Source organism: Odontesthes bonariensis, chromosome 1, assembly GCF_027942865.1.
Source record: "Odontesthes bonariensis isolate fOdoBon6 chromosome 1, fOdoBon6.hap1, whole genome shotgun sequence".
NCBI classification, from domain to species: Eukaryota; Metazoa; Chordata; class Actinopteri; order Atheriniformes; family Atherinopsidae; genus Odontesthes; species Odontesthes bonariensis.
The window spans coordinates 15,278,764-15,293,973 of NC_134506.1; the positions used below are offsets into that span (position 1 = coordinate 15,278,764).

The following is a 15,210-nucleotide window of genomic DNA, read 5'->3' on the forward strand; positions in this document are numbered from 1 at the left end:
AGAAAACAGTTCAGCTTCCGCGAGATCAGACTTTGCGACAATTCGTCAGAGGAAATCGCCAGGGAGAGCAGACCGATGGCTGCGGTCCTCCAATGTAAACTACATTAGAAGCAGCTCAAATTTCATTGTCGATTTGTTGGAGTAGTGCTATGTCTTCGGGAATGACAGGACAAACGTCGTAAGTATTTGTTTGCTTTGAAATAGATGTGATAATGCCAGCAACGTGCTAAGAAGCTAAAACCACACTGCATATTTTCGCCATGAGCAAGCTGGCTAAGTAAGCTAACATTGGCTGCGGTGCTTCGGTTGGCTAGCAAACGACTAACAACCTGGCCTTTAAGGAAAAGTTAGCTTTTATGGGTTTTGTTTGCACACTAAAACGTCGATTCAAGGCGTCTGGTGTAACGTAATGTTGCCAGAATAACCCAGCACAACCTTACCTTGAAATCAAAGTGGATATTTGATGTTGCGAACAACCGAAATCTGAATCGTAATTTGATACGTTAGCTAGCTTAGCTTTAGCTTCAGCTTCAGTGTCTGTTAATGCTAACTTACTTGTGTTGTTTGTGTAGTCAATAGTAACTCCCGCTTGTTTGGTATAAAAAGCTTATATTCTTTCAGCTTTCCCCAGAACATATTTTGAACATGCCGTACCTTTTTAAACAGAGAAAATTCCCAGTCCTATTCTGCCTTTCTAACGTTTCACGATGTCAGTCTTTCTTCATTTTAGCGCCATCATAATTTAGCACTTTTTTTTTTTTTTTTTTTTAAATGACAAATTGCTAAAAAGGCAAATTAAGGTCAACAAATCGCTTCCTACATGGAAGCTTGCTTGCCTTGAAATCAAATATGCCAAGAACGTTATGGGTGGGACTGCAACACAATTCCTTTAACAATGTCATCAGTAGATGATCGTTACTATGCGGTAGGTCACATATTAGAAGTTGCCTGTCTGGCTATAAACATTAGGTACCATCAAGCCATTACAGAACAGTGACCCAATAGCATAAAGTAGAATCATACCCAGTGTGAAAAAGTGTTGATAGATATGAAAAATTGTGTGGTTAGCTCAAATTATTACATTCAAGCAGTTATGTCGTGATTGAGTCGAGTCTAAACCTAATTTTTTGTCTTTTCTTTTATTCTCAGCTGCCTAAACAGTCGTTGGGATCAGCCAGCCCAACCTAAACAGAATGTAGATGTACAGCAGCAGAGGAGTATTGGAAATGCACCTCTACCTGTCTCTTTATCAGGAGTTGTCAGCTCTGCGGGTTCAAATAGCACAGTCTCCCAGCCACAGGAAATGAGAGAAAAGTCTACTCCTCAAGGAGTTGAGATGGCAGCAGCAATGGCTGCTAAAATAAATGCCATGTTAATGGCAAAAGGAAAGCTTTTGACTCCTCCACCGTTACTTGCAAAGGTGCGTGTTTTTAGAAAACTTTAATTATTTGTGCGTCTAATTGTGCAGTGCTGAATGACTGAGATTGTTTTTGGTTTTTTTTGTTGTTGTTTACTTCTCATCTTTAAGACACCTCCAAGTATCCCTGTACCAACCACTACAGAAGAGGTGGTGGTGACAGAGGTTGACATAAATGATGTTCCACTAAACTGCAGGGATCTTCTTACTAAAGGCAAAACGCAAGAAGAGGTAAGTAGGAAACATGCATATTAGTGGTAGATCTGATGCACCACATTCAAGAAAAGAAAATGGGGTATATAATAAGTTCTAATTATTTCTTATCTTTTCCAGATCCGACAGTTTAGTGGGGCTGTTGTCTCAACAAAAGGTTATTACATGAGTGAAGCTGACAAGGGAAACGGAGGAGGGTATGTATTCACCCATGGCTCAATGTTTTGGGGTTGGTTTTGTTTTTCCAATGCATTATAATTTATATATTCAAGGTCCCGTATCATGAAAATGTGTTTAAGCAAGGTTTATAAAAAAAAATAATAATCATACGTAAAACATAAGTCTTTAAGTCTGATGTCATTCCTCTTGCTCCTTTCAACTAGACTTTATCCAGACTTTACTTCAGTAAGAATTTTCACCCAGTTTCTGCACTGCAGTTGGACAACTAATCGTTGCTGAGCTATCAATTTTCACCTTTTGTCTGGCTCCTTTTAGATTGAGCCACTGATCTAAAAAGCGAAAGGTTACCAGGCACTTCTGCTACTTCTAAAATGTCTCTGCTCCTTTCAAAACGGCAAATGTTCTGTAGTTGGTTACAAAACACAGGTCTTTAATGCCTTTTTTTGTATGAGGTATGTTACTATTTAATTTATTATCAACCGTAGAAGGGGGCCTACACCCACTATTTTTTGCCGAATAGACAAGGTTGGTGTGTACTGCTCTGTTCTATTCTTTCTATTGTCAGACAATGAAGCAAGTCTGAAATGGTAACCCAAATGCAGCACATTCAGGCCCTAATACCTTTTCACCCCTTGCCCCTCACTTTAGGCCCTATCCTTCCATTTTGTGTTCACATGAAGGTAGTTTGTCCTGTTTCGGTTGGAGTTGGGTTACACAAACAGATGAACAGTGTTTCCACACAGTTCAGATCAACGTTCAGTTTTAGCAAAGTGATTGCATTACATGTACATGCACACATTCATTTAACATTATGGGGGGAAATGATTACTGGATGGAATTTAGCATCCTGTTTATGTCAAGGTTGGGCCTGAGACTACATGTTAATCCATTCACGTACAAGTTATTTTACAATCTGCCTCTGACAAAATAAATGTATACATAATTCAAAATAGCTGTATCGTCATTTTGGCTTTATTTACCTTTTTAAAATTATCTCTGAAAATTGGAATTTCAATAGACCGTTTAAGTTTCAGAACTCTTACAGGAAATGCCCCACCAATCCCTAAGAAATGCTAGATGGAGACTAAAAAATCATACTTAGTACTTTTAATGAAAAAAATGTCTTTTCAAATATATTATTGAGCTTTACGGTGACTGAGGAAAAATAACTGATGATGGTCTGTGTCCTCTCTGACTGTTAATTTGCTTTCTTTTAGAATAAGACCTTTGTATTTGCATGTCCAAGGAAAGACTCAAGAACAGGTCAACAGTAAGTCACACTTCTCTTTATCTTCTCTGTAAAAAAAAGGCTTGCATTGTCCTCATTTGATGTCATTCGCTCGTATTGTAATTATTCCTAGGCCTGTGTTTGTGACAAGTGGCAGACTTTCACCGATTGTGTGCTTGTTGCAACATTAGAGGCTGTGTTGAGGATAAAGGAGATCATCTCTGAGGATGTGCTGAGGGCCTCTGCAGCGTCGGGGGGACAGCAGGTTCCTGTAATACCACCACTCACAATCTACCCTCAGCCTCCTCGACCCGCCGTTCCCTCTCCCGTGTCACGGACGCCCAACAACAACTCGGTGCCAGTCCAGGGACATCGGCCTGCAGCTCCTCATACAGGGGTAGGGAGACATATATGTGGTCCAATTCAAGCAACTACAACCAGTAATGAAGCATTTGTTAAGGCTTTCTTGCAGTTTTATAACCAGTGTGATCGCGTTAATTTCAGTGTTACATAAACTCTTACAAGGAGGACAAGCTGTACTCTGCATATCATCATATTACTTGTTTCTATCATGTCTCCTTTCTTTTTGTCATATTAAACATGATTAAGATACTAGGAAGCTCGACATTGTACTCCTGTGGTATAGATTTCCTTATAGAGGTCCACAATAAAGTTTTTCATAGGCAAGAATCCATGGAAAAAACTTTAGATGTATATCATTATCATGTTACTCAACGACATAAAGAAAATTTGGATTATACTGTATATAATTAAGTATACAGACATAGTGACCTGTGTTTTAAATTTGTTGTACTTAAATTCTGTTTAAAAATGGAGGTAAAGAAAGTGAGGCAAGTAAATATGTTGCCTTCACTGATACCCACCTCCAAAAACAACTAGCAGAGAGAACATCCCTGGTCTACAGTAAAAAGCCTTGGATTACTGCATCTGCTGACAAAACATTTTCACTGGCAGCTGAACATATTCCCTTAACTTAAATTTGGTAAGTATATTAAAAGACTTTTGTTTTTTCTTTCATTCATCTTCAGAGTTTTGTGCACACAAAGATTTTTGTGGGTCTGGATCAAGCGTCGAGTTCATTCAATGTAAAGGAAAAAGTCGAGGGTCCAGGAGGTTCGTATCTCAGTCATATCCAGACAGAGACCGGGGCTCGAGTCTTCCTCCGGGGAAAAGGATCTGGTTACATTGAACAGGCGTCAAAACGAGAGTCTTTTGAGCCTCTCTATGTCTACATCAGGTATGTTCATTCTTGGTGAAAGGTCATTTGACCTGTTGTGCTCGGTGGAACGCAGTTATGTTTTATTGAATTAAGTAAATTAATTCAAATCCATGTTGTGTGGTTTCATTTTTGAGCCCTGCCTGCGTGGAAATGCTGAAACCTCTTTTGTTTTGCTCTCTGGGTCCTTTACCGAGCCCGCTTCATCCTTTAACAACAAGGTTTCTTTGTGTCACAGCCACCCAAATGCAGCCGGATTGGAGTTGGCAAAGAAACTCACTGAAAGTCTGCTGGAAACGGTAAGTTTGTGAAAATGTCCCGATAAATAGGATGTATGTGAGTGAGTTCATCTATATTTGAAGCGAGTCTATTGGGAGGTATAAGAAGGTGAAACTACTGAAGCGTGTAGTTTTCACTGATACCCACCTCCAAAATTGACTGTGGTAGTGTGAACCACCTGATCTCCAGAGATAGGTCATGAGTGCTCTGCACCTACCCACAATCCCATTCAATTAAATGAATCAATGCAGCCTTTGTGGAAATTGCCTAGCTCATGAAGTCCTCCTTGTTTTCTCTCATTCTCCAGGTGAGAGATGAACACGCCCGAACGGGTTCAGCGTACACAGCCACAGGCTCAACACAATGTGAGTATTCTAAAATCCTGTTGCTCAACTTATTCAAACGGTGTGACCAGATATAAGTAATGGCTAACATCATCCCTCTTGTGATGATCATCCCATGGCATTTTTACAATAAGTTGGAAACGCACATTACAGTTGTCAAGTACACCCTGTTCTTGATCCATGTGATATATGCTATTAATTCAGCATTCTATACTGTCATTTCAGCATACGCAGCACATGGATTTACCCCTAATAGCAATTACTCTAACCAGGGGTCCTGGTATAACTACCCAGCAAATGGGTATGCTGGTGGCTATGCGGCATATCCAGGAGCTGGTGGTTATTGGAGTAATGCAAATGGTTCCCCAAGTTCTAACATGTCGACAAACCCTCCATCTTCTCAGGCAATGATTCAGTATCCGGTGTGTCCTAGGAAACCGCATCCCTATCTTGTTCAGGTAATTGTTGAAAATTAAAGCAGTTTGTTCTTGATGGTTTTTTTTTTGTTTGTTTTCATGTTTAAGAATATTAGTTTTTATCTTCAGGGTTTTACCCTAAATTGCTAGTTAGTACCACGAGCATAATAAAACATGAAACCTTTTTGAGGAGTTTTATTTATTTTTTTGAATCCCATGGCAGCTTCAGTATATATGTGTTGGTTGTGCTCTACTTAAGGATCCAGGCAGTAGTGATACGGTGGAGCCTGAAGGATCTTTAAACAGCCCCCCTGAGTCAGGAAGTCCCAAACATCATTTCCAGGAGGAGGGAAAGGATGAACAGGTTAGCTGGAGAGTAACGCCTGTCCATATCACTGAAAGATAATTCTGTCCATTTTAGCACGAACGTGTCCGTTAAAATGTTTTGACCTGACCTGCTTGTTGTCTGTTCACTTGGAACAGAAGCCTCACTGCTACACAACAAAAATGAAACAGAATTACACTTTAAGCATCTTCGAGCATTTTTGGCTGTCTGATTCACATCTTTTTCTGTAATAGTCTATATGCTTATGTCTTTGATCATTTTTAGAGTGTTTAAAAATAGTTTTTGCTTGCCGACTAATTGCTGCCTTTCAACATAAAATGCAGATTTAGCTGCAACTCTGGATTCTCCCCGCTGAATAATTTGATTTATATGCAGTCAGAGGAGGAGACCATGTAGGATGATCAAACATGCTTTTTGCTGCAAACACAGCTCAGAATAATAAAAAAAAAAAAGTAGCAATAAAGCTGCATTTCAAAAGGCTTTTACAAGCTACATCTCTACTTCTTCAAAACATTTTATACGTTTAAAGTTATGTGATAATTCTCTTTTTAGCCTACCAGCTGTTCTCCAGAGGGCCCTGCTCATCTTGAGTCCACTCTTCCTGCATCCAGCGCTGGAGAGGAGAAAGTAGTTGATAGGTCTGATCATATGTCTTAAATCTGTTGCATGTTATTGGTCACAAATCCTGTGTTGTAAGGATATTAATGTGTTATTTTCTCCTCAGGGTTCTGATGCCTCCACCACCCCTTTCCTTTGTGACTCCTGCTGCGCGTAAAAGGCCGAAGGATGCTGTGACAGAGGATCCGGCTAGTCTGCCCAGCAGCGCCGCATCAATGGGTATGCATTTCTTCATTCCCAAATATTCTGAGAGCCTGAATAATTTGACTTTTCTTCTGTGGAGTTGTCTGTTGCATGACGTAGCATCTCCCCCCATGGAGCAGTTGGGGAGGAGTGGAGACCTGTGTGAATCTCCCCACTGGTGGAACTCACTAACATGCTCTTCTTGTATATGTTTTTTTGTCTTTCCCTTGTTTTCTCTCTCAACATGTGTCCCCGGACGTGCCTGTAATGGATGTGTGCTCTGCTGCCGTTTCATTTGATATCTTCCCTCCCCTGGCTCTGGATCAAACGAACCCAAAAACCACCGCTTATATGGGGCTCCTCAATGGGTTTCCTCTTTCTTTTGTTCTCTCTCCTCGTCTCTCCCCCTCTCTCTTATGTCCTCCACCTTTCTTCTTCTTTTCTCTGTCTCTCTGTTTTTATTGTGCCCATACAGGCATTCGAGAAGAGGTGTGCCTGAAGAAGACTAAAGTGAACGAAGATGCTTCAGGGCTAGTGCCCTACGGAGGAGATTCCTCTGATGAAGAGGAGGAGAGGACACGCAGCAGTAAGACAGAAAACTTATAACCTCTGCCCGCCCCATCCCCACTGCCCAAAGACATTTCCAGACCCAAAGGCTTCATTCAGTGATTCAACAGCAATTTACAAACTCCCTATAAAGGGAAAAGTCTACCCTTTCATTACCATACATTGTTTTTGGCTCGTTTTAGCTACTTTTCTACAGGGGAAAAAAAGATCCATACGTGGCTCTTTGGGAAACCTTGTTACAAAATTCCATCATCACTTTTCAGTCACTATTTTAGGAAAAAACAAGGTTTATTTACTGCCATGTTGACAAACTTCATATAACAGTGATGTATAGTACATGTGATTCGTAACCAGTCTGTTAATGCCAAAAGAAAAAAGTACTGGTATTGTCTGAAATTCTATCCACATTCTGGTGCTTTACTAGACTCTTAAATGCAAAAGGTTTTTACCTCCTTGTCCCTTCTTTAGGTTGTGCTTTAGTGTTTGTGTTTTTTGGTTCACATTAACCCCGACACAAGACATGCAAACCCGTTGGTTTTAGTCCAGGGTGAATATATTTACTGTAAATATAGAACTATACCTGCCAGCAGTGTCTGCGTGCATGTATGTCTGCAGTCAAATGATTTAAAATGCAACATTAAAGTTATGAGCAAACTTTAATTTAACTGGTGCTTTTCCATCGCGTTTTATCTTTAAAGACACGTCTTTTTTTTTCATTCTTTCTGATGCTAAATTAAGTACTTTGCATAATTAAAATACCAGAAAGAATCACTAAAGCACATCTTTAAGAGCCCCTTTGGAGTATGGACGTATGCCGGGTGGACTTTTCCCTTTTATAATGTGAATACGATTGTATATCAAATGGATTTTTTTTGTTTTTTTTTTTTTGGTCCTGAAATACTTTCTTTTTTTTTTCTTTTTTTCATCTTTTGTTAGTTTAAAAAAAAAAAACAGCCCTCATATCCCTTTCTGACTTTCTGGCCTGCTGCAGTTACAGATGGTTTGATACATATTGTAAAATTCAGTGAAACCTTTTCTTATCTTGGAAAATGGTTAATGCCTGTTCCCATGGAATAATATAATAAAAACAACTGAAAATCATCACTCATTTTCTTTAATGATGAAGGTGAATTTTTCTATGTATGGTTGTTCAAAGAGTAAAGGTTTGTATTTTAAGTCATTCAGCACTGGTAAGGATCTAAAAACTCAGTTTTATCAGGATTTTCCCACATATTTGGATGAGAATATTGGGTGTGATGTCTGGTGTCAGATGAATGCGTACTCGGGAGCTTCTATGGCATTGTGTACAGTTAGAGCTCCAGGGTTGTCCAGGCTAAAGCAGGGGTGGACAAAAGTTTGAAAGTGACAGTGGAAGGTGTGCAGATGTTGCTCCAGATTGACATTGAAGAAGGACAGCGTTCCCCTGTCGTAGTCGAGTGCCACTCCAATCCGCATGGGGTGTACTGTAATCCTCAAGTCAGGACTCCAACCACCGTGCAGGAACTCATATTTATGCCTAAAAAAAAGAAAGTACATTTTTAAGTAAAAAGCTTTTTTTTTATATATCATTTAGTAAGCAGCCGTTGGGGAAAACAGATGCTTACTAATGATGCGAGGGAAGGATTCAGAAGACTGCAGATTATAGAAGATGACAAATGTGACTGTTAAATTGTGCGTAGGCAGACGAAACAAGATGATGATCACAACAGAAACTCGTGTGGGGCTCGTTTGATTTGCCAAATATGATCATACAACTGCTCTGCTTTGTTCCAAAAACAGTTGCCATGGAAACATGCATAAAGTAATAGATATTCCATGCAGACTTTTCTGCTTCAATGGGCAAACTCTTGGCATACAGTGGATGCACTTATTGCTTAGGAAAGCGAAATTTCTGAATGCTAAAAATACAGTCTTGGCCCAGATTCCGTGATCTGCAATAGCACTCCCTCAGTGGATCAGCAAGGGTTATTCTGAAAGGGGATTGGATGGAACGTCTACTTGGTCTGTGTTCCTCTGTTAAAATGGAAGTCTGTTTCTTTCCCCAACTTTGAAACAGTTGGGAATAGGTATGTTTAAACAAGTGACTAGACCGCAAACCAGGGCTCCTTAAACCCTTGTGTTTACTCCAAGCTTTAAAAAGAAGCATTAAAGGGGAAGTGAAAGAGGTGAGGATAATATAAAGAATTCTCTTCCGTCACAAATCAGAACACAGTTATTGGCGTACTGGTTATGAGCTATGCTATAAGAAGCATTTTGTCATTTTGGTGGCATGTCGTACCCATTTTAAAGTTTTGGGGGTTTTTTTGTTAAAAAAAAAAAAAACAAGTCCTCTTAAAAATGCCATTGAGCATGTTTTCCAACCATCGTTTGAGTTCAGACAATGTTCTGTGATAAAGTATTACCTGGTTGGACTGAGAATGTGTCTCATACACCAGGAGGTACTGTTGGCCCCAAGGTAAGAGTTTCTCTCAGTGTCCTCATATGCAACTCCAATCCGAAACTCTGTCCCATCATCCACCTCAATTTCCCAGTAATGCCTGCCTCGCACTGGAATCAGATCCCCCAGGATGGCTACGCACCTGAACACACATGCACACTCTTAACCCTCAAAGTTCACCTTTTGTCACCACAAGCAGCTGGTGTATACTCCACCTGGTGAAAGAATTGTCATCTAAAGCCATTGCACTTATTGGCAGTTCCTCGTCTCCATAAAAAATGGTGAAACCATCTTCAGAGATGGACAGGCAAGGATGGGCAGTATCCTCCAGGAGGTAGAAGAATGTTCCTGCACAGGTATGGAAAAATGTAAGGGATTCAATGAAAGTACTGTTCAATGTTGTTGGTAAGTACGTCTTCTGAATTACACTGGACTACTACTTATATTTGATGGCAATAGTTCATTGTTGAATGTGTCCTAATGGACCGACTGACCCAATCTAATGTACGGCCACGTGTGGATTGGGATGCAGTAAAAGAGGCTCCAGATTTAACAATTATTTAGTTTTATTTGTCCAGCCAAACGAGGTCTTTATCAGAACCAGCCTGTGACCCTTTGCAATATTTCAAGGATTCAAAGACTGCACTTACAGTTAATGACCACCAGAGTAAATCTATATACACATACATGTGCATTGTGTGTTTGTAGACTATATTAAAAAAAAAAAATGCACATGCTCAGTTAAAGCAGTCACAATGGAAAAAAGGATTATTTAAAGTGTGCTTTGATATGATGGGTTGATGACTTATGTGTGATTTTGATACTTTGTTGCTGATTGTTGCTCTTATCTCTATGCTACCTGTAAGCAAGGACTTAGTTTTGTAAACCTTGGGTGAAACTTCCTAAACTAATTGATCTTTTACTGTGGGTCAAAGCACCATAAATAGGCCATCATTGTTATCAATGATGTTCTTTGTTTTGTTTTTGTACCTGTTGTTGATACAGTAATAACACCACTCCTATCACTCGGCCCGCCGATGTTGACTGCTCTCACAGAGATGAGGTAACGTCGTCCTGTCTGCAGCTGTATCAGACACTGACAGGTGGGCACAGCTACTATAGACCTGGGGGATTGAAAAGCAGGAAAGAAGTCTGATATGTCTGATGACTGCTTCCAAGGTGGGCTTTTATTTCTGTACGCCTTGATCAATGAGGGTCTTGATTGGTAGTTTTAAATGGTTTGTCCATTTTCTGAAGTCACCGGATGAGAAAGGAAAATGACCCCAAATGTGAGGACAGTCGTGTAGCTGAGGCAAACAGTGCTGCAGGCGCTGAGGCTAAGAATAGATTTTCTGGGACAGAGTGTGTCTTGATTCAGCAGCTCAATAACCATGGGACTTAAAAATCCCAGGCAAGCACTAACCCCGACTTGTTTATGAAAGTATTTAAGCGAAAGCCTCATTAAATAAAAAGTGCTGCACTTTTAAAGCTCTCCATATCCTTTTCATTGAGCTATTTTAGCTCGACAATTTTCAAGGAAAGCACAATTAGATGATTAGATGTTGAGCTTATTGCAATGTTGCTCTATCAGCTGCGAGTGTGACAAAAATGTGGGTCTTACTCGGTAATGCTGCACTCTGTGCCATCGGAGCCCATCTCACTGAACTCCACCGTGTAAGAGTCTACGGGATTGGTGTTTCCTGACTCCCAGCGAATCAGAGCAGCTTCTGGACAGCTAGTACACTCCCTCTGCTTGATCACAGGAGGTGATGGGACTACAGAGAGAGGATGTAAGCTTTTTAATTTCAAACCTTGGGTGAGATTGTTTTAGCAAAGCAATTATCTAATCTGGCTCAAGTTTAATGACCCTTCATGTGGTTGTAGGAGTGTGACATTTGTTTACCCGTCATGTATAAGGCCTTCTCGCTTGCTGGGCTGATGCCTGTGGTGTTGGTAGCAGTCGCCCAGAGCTCATACTGAGCGTTGGGCAGCAGATCAGTTATAGTGCAGTGGGTCTCCTTCACTTTTACCTTGCTTACTGAAAAGAGCAGAGATTAAGTTGTGCATGATTTGGTGTTATCATGCATTGGGAATCTGCAGGCAGCATGGCTGTGTGTCATACCATGAGGTGCACAGGTGCTGTCTGCTGGCGTGTCCTCCAGCACTGGTCTGTAGGAAAGCTCATAGTACTCCACTGTGTCATCAGAGAACAAGCTCCAGCACACACGCAGGGACGTCTGGGTGGCCGAGTTGGGCATCTGGGGGTTGATTACTGGTGCAGATGGAGCTGTGTTTATGTTGCAGAAGTACTGTTAATGCAGTTTTGTTATTGAAAACAATTTGGGAAAAAAAAATGTACAACTTCGTCTAATTTAAGCTTAACACTGACACCTGTGTGCACTCCTTCATTCCTTCCTTCCTTTGATGACAGCTAATTTCTTTTTTCCCTGTATGGGTGAATTTGAGCTCTTTTCCTCTAATCATCTTTGTCACTTCCTCTTTCTCTTGTTGTCACGACAGCTTATGAAGTAAAAAATTTGTTTCGATATTCTGGGTTTAAACCTGTTTAAAAGAACCCCTCCAAGTACCTTTTGTGTGGGGGTCCTTCTGTTATCATTGTAATATCACTTAAATTTTGTCGATCAGATCTTCGCAACTTCCACCTTGGTGTTGTGGGAACATCACATACATCTTTCCATCATCTCTGCTGTGTCTTTTCGTGATGTGGGGCTTCAATTAACCCGAAGTTAAATAGGGCCTTGCGACCATATTCTCTCTAAATTGCCAATATCAATAAATATTGTACTGATAATCCGGCTGGATGAAACCACAAAACTAACATATTTTTATCGAGTCAGAAATGTCCAAAAGCAGTCAACTGTTTGGATTTTAACATAAAGGGTGGACTCTTCTGACAAAGCAGTTTATAAATCGGACCTGGAACAGCATTGATGGAGTCCATCATGGTTTTGACATCCGAGAGATCAGCAAGTGGTGTGCTGAATTCAAGACTTGTTGACAACGTGAGGTCAACCTCCTCTTTGGCAAATTCTTTGATTCTAGTTAGAAATAAGGAAAACAAAATGAGCACCAATAAAGTTTAAGACAATGTAAAAGGATATTCTGTCTTGCCATCTGTATCACAAAAAACGTCTTTAGTCTGACCACACAAAAAATCTCCAAACTTTTTTTCCATTAAATGTTGTTGTTGGGGCTTTTAAAATCATTTTGAAAGACTTATGCAGCAGATTAAGTGTGCTCATCGGTTGGTTAATTTCCTACAGCTCCAAATGTATCCTCTTAAATGACATTAATCTGAAACATTATTCTTTTCTAATCACACTGCAGTCACTGCACACCATGCCAAAGGTGCGCCATGCCACCAAAGTAACTGAGCAGCATCCCAATTACCTCTTAACGGTGGCTGTAACTGTCTGTTAAGAAAAGTCAAAGAAATCAGTCAAACAACAGAGTAATTAAATGCTGATAGGTCCAACAATTTAGTAAATCTATTGTCTTGTGTAACATTTGTTACTTATTGTTGTGTGTAAAAATGTACCCACATATTTCATATGACCAGCTGAAAAAAAAAAAGCAAAAAAGAAACAAAAGGCACCTTGAGGAAAAGCCTCTTGTCCTGGCTGCGGTAGGTCTCCTGTGCTGTCTCAATGAGCTCTTTGGAGGCATCTAGGGCCTGACCACAGACCAGCAGCTGACTGTACAGGGACTCCAACTTACTCTTCTTCTCCTCCTCCAATCCAGCCGCCCTCTCGTCATATCGTTGAGACAACGTTTGCAGCACATCATTGTAGTGCTGCTCCAAGTGCTGCTCTTGGCGGCCAAAATTCTCCTGGACGTACACATTGATGATCATAGAAATTTACCGTGCATTACCCATAGATGCAGAAAACAAAATGAAGACGATGAAAGTCGGTTTATGAAATGGATCCACTGGATTGTTGAGTTGTGACACTTCAAGTAAATAAAATGGCCTCGATTTTCTTTTTGTCTGTCACTGAGTCAAAATTAGAAACTACACTTTATGAACAAGTATTCCCAAATTGCATAGGCAGAAAATGGTGAGTTAATGTCACAACAAATGACAGCTGTTAATGATGCAAGCCTGACTTTGCTTTACCTCGACAGTGAGAAAGATTTCCTCCAGATGACCAGCAAAGTTCTCCATCTCAGCAACCTTCCCTTGCAGCTGATTCCTGATCGAGTTGATCTCACCCTGAAAGCAACTGAAAGTCACACTAAAGCTCTTTATGTCTTTATTCAATCCAGTAACATAAAATACAATTCAACCTTTGCTGTCAGAGCTCTCTGGTCAGTCTGTTGATAAATGACACCTTTTTAGGCTTGTTTCTGACAAAGGCCAAAACATTTTTAGGCGCCATCTACACTGAGATTTTATGTTTATGCATTTGGCAGACGCTTTTATCCAAAGTGACTTACAAATGAGGATATAACAATGTAGCTAACAATAAGCTCCATAGAAGGAAAACTATTAGTCAGGTTCTGTCAAGCTCTGACAGGGGTGACAGTGTAGAAATAGAGTGCAGGCGTAGGGGGAAGTGCAGGGGGTAGGGTAGGAGATGCTCTCTGAAGAGCTGGGTCTCCAAGAGTTTCTTGAAGATAGACAGGGCCCCTGTTCTGGTAGCGCCCGGTAGGTCACTGCACCTTGGTTTTCACCAAGACTGTCTGAAAACATATATATTCAATTAATAAATCAATGGCTGAAGTTGCGTTAGTGTTCTCACCTTATCTTTCCCACTCCTGAACACAACATCATCATCATCATGTCCATCCTCTGCTCCAGTGGGAGAAGTGGAGCTGCTCTCGCAGGGATCAAAACTAAGGGAGTCGTTGGTGTCTACAGAGAACCTCTGCAAAGTCCTGCCTCCTCTGCCTGAAACCACATTGTATGTCTCCATGGTGGTCGATTCTCTGCTTAAGTCCTGCTGCTCTGCTTCCTCTGCAATTGCATCCAGTATACCTCCTCTGATATCATTCAGGTCCATAAGAACAGTTACTGTGTCAGGGCAGAGGTTAACAAGTCACTTATGATCAAAGTTTCTGATACAAGATCCCTTTAGTTAGGTTTTCGGTTCTTTATGTGAGCAATCTATAGATCAATAGCCATTTAGAATAATACAGCAGAATAAACACAGACAGTTTAAGAGCTCTTCATATTTAAGTGACTTGCCATTGCAGAGAAATCTGTCCATTAACAGTAAATAAGCAGCTGATAATACAATTACCTTGCCGGTTTGTTCTAAATAACCATTTCAGGGCAGCGGTGGTGTCTGACCAGAAAACTGCCGAGTCCAACCCTCAACCAGAGACTGTGACAAAAATATCTGTGAATCACATTGCTCAAATGTCACTGGCATGTCAAACATTCACCCAGGCCACGTGTCGTTTAATGTATAAAACTTCAAATCTAGCTCAACCAGATGGAGGAGTTTAGTCAACACTGAGGCGAATTTATACCAGTTTCTGCGTTGTCATTTGATTTGTTATTAGGAGATGGAAATCCCCGAACATGTGATCCAAAGGTCAAAGTTGAACGCAACTCAAGGAGCAGGGTGATGCATTCACGCACCTTGTAAACGCTACAATCAGTTAGCGTAACACCCTTGATTTCTATATCCGAATTTTGACCAATTTTCGATTAGTGAATTCAATTTTTAACTCTCACTATTCAGTCATTGTTACTTTGTTGTAAAAGATCAAGCTTCA

The 15,210-nt window shown here is 40.5% G+C and overlaps 2 protein-coding genes across 2 annotated transcripts; one reads left to right on the forward strand and one right to left on the reverse strand.

Annotated features, from left to right (window-relative positions):
• The first annotated feature begins 32 nt into the window (after window positions 1-32).
• On the forward strand, window positions 33-8,132 carry LOC142396779 (KH homology domain-containing protein 4-like). Its single transcript, XM_075479906.1, has 14 exons — window positions 33-178; window positions 1,150-1,420; window positions 1,529-1,648; window positions 1,751-1,827; window positions 3,028-3,080; window positions 3,230-3,435; window positions 4,088-4,296; window positions 4,514-4,574; window positions 4,862-4,919; window positions 5,124-5,356; window positions 5,574-5,678; window positions 6,213-6,298; window positions 6,385-6,497; window positions 6,937-8,132. Exons 1-14 carry the CDS (start codon window positions 150-152, stop codon window positions 7,065-7,067), a joined length of 1,752 nt encoding a protein of 583 aa, XP_075336021.1. The 5' UTR covers window positions 33-149; the 3' UTR covers window positions 7,068-8,132.
• On the reverse strand, window positions 7,344-15,003 carry fsd2 (fibronectin type III and SPRY domain containing 2). The gene is made up of 13 exons (XM_075479773.1): window positions 14,730-15,003; window positions 14,229-14,500; window positions 13,604-13,699; window positions 13,082-13,315; window positions 12,877-12,899; window positions 12,403-12,524; window positions 11,588-11,752; window positions 11,369-11,503; window positions 11,087-11,240; window positions 10,456-10,589; window positions 9,681-9,813; window positions 9,431-9,607; window positions 7,344-8,544 (listed from the first exon to the last, which is right to left on the reverse strand). Exons 2-13 carry the CDS (start codon window positions 14,487-14,489, stop codon window positions 8,295-8,297), a joined length of 1,884 nt encoding a protein of 627 aa, XP_075335888.1. The 5' UTR covers window positions 14,490-14,500; window positions 14,730-15,003; the 3' UTR covers window positions 7,344-8,294.
• Window positions 15,004-15,210: the final 207 nt, after the last annotated feature.

Excerpts from the sequence above, each read along its gene's own strand:
- LOC142396779 (XM_075479906.1), top strand. The coding sequence starts at position 150 with ATGTCTTCGGGAATGACAGGACAAACGTC. Across the intron at positions 1,649-1,750 it reads AAGGCAAAACGCAAGAAGAG|ATCCGACAGTTTAGTGGGGC; the intron begins GTAAGTAGGAAA and ends TATCTTTTCCAG. Across the intron at positions 3,436-4,087 it reads CTGCAGCTCCTCATACAGGG|AGTTTTGTGCACACAAAGAT; the intron begins GTAGGGAGACAT and ends ATTCATCTTCAG.
- fsd2 (XM_075479773.1), bottom strand. The coding sequence starts at position 14,489 with ATGGACCTGAATGATATCAGAGGAGGTATACTGGATGCAATTGCAGAG. Across the intron at positions 13,700-14,228 it reads TCAGGAGTGGGAAAGATAAG|GGTGAGATCAACTCGATCAG; the intron begins GTGAGAACACTA and ends AGTTGCTTTCAG. Across the intron at positions 13,316-13,603 it reads AAATCTTTCTCACTGTCGAG|GAGAATTTTGGCCGCCAAGA; the intron begins GTAAAGCAAAGT and ends GTGTACGTCCAG.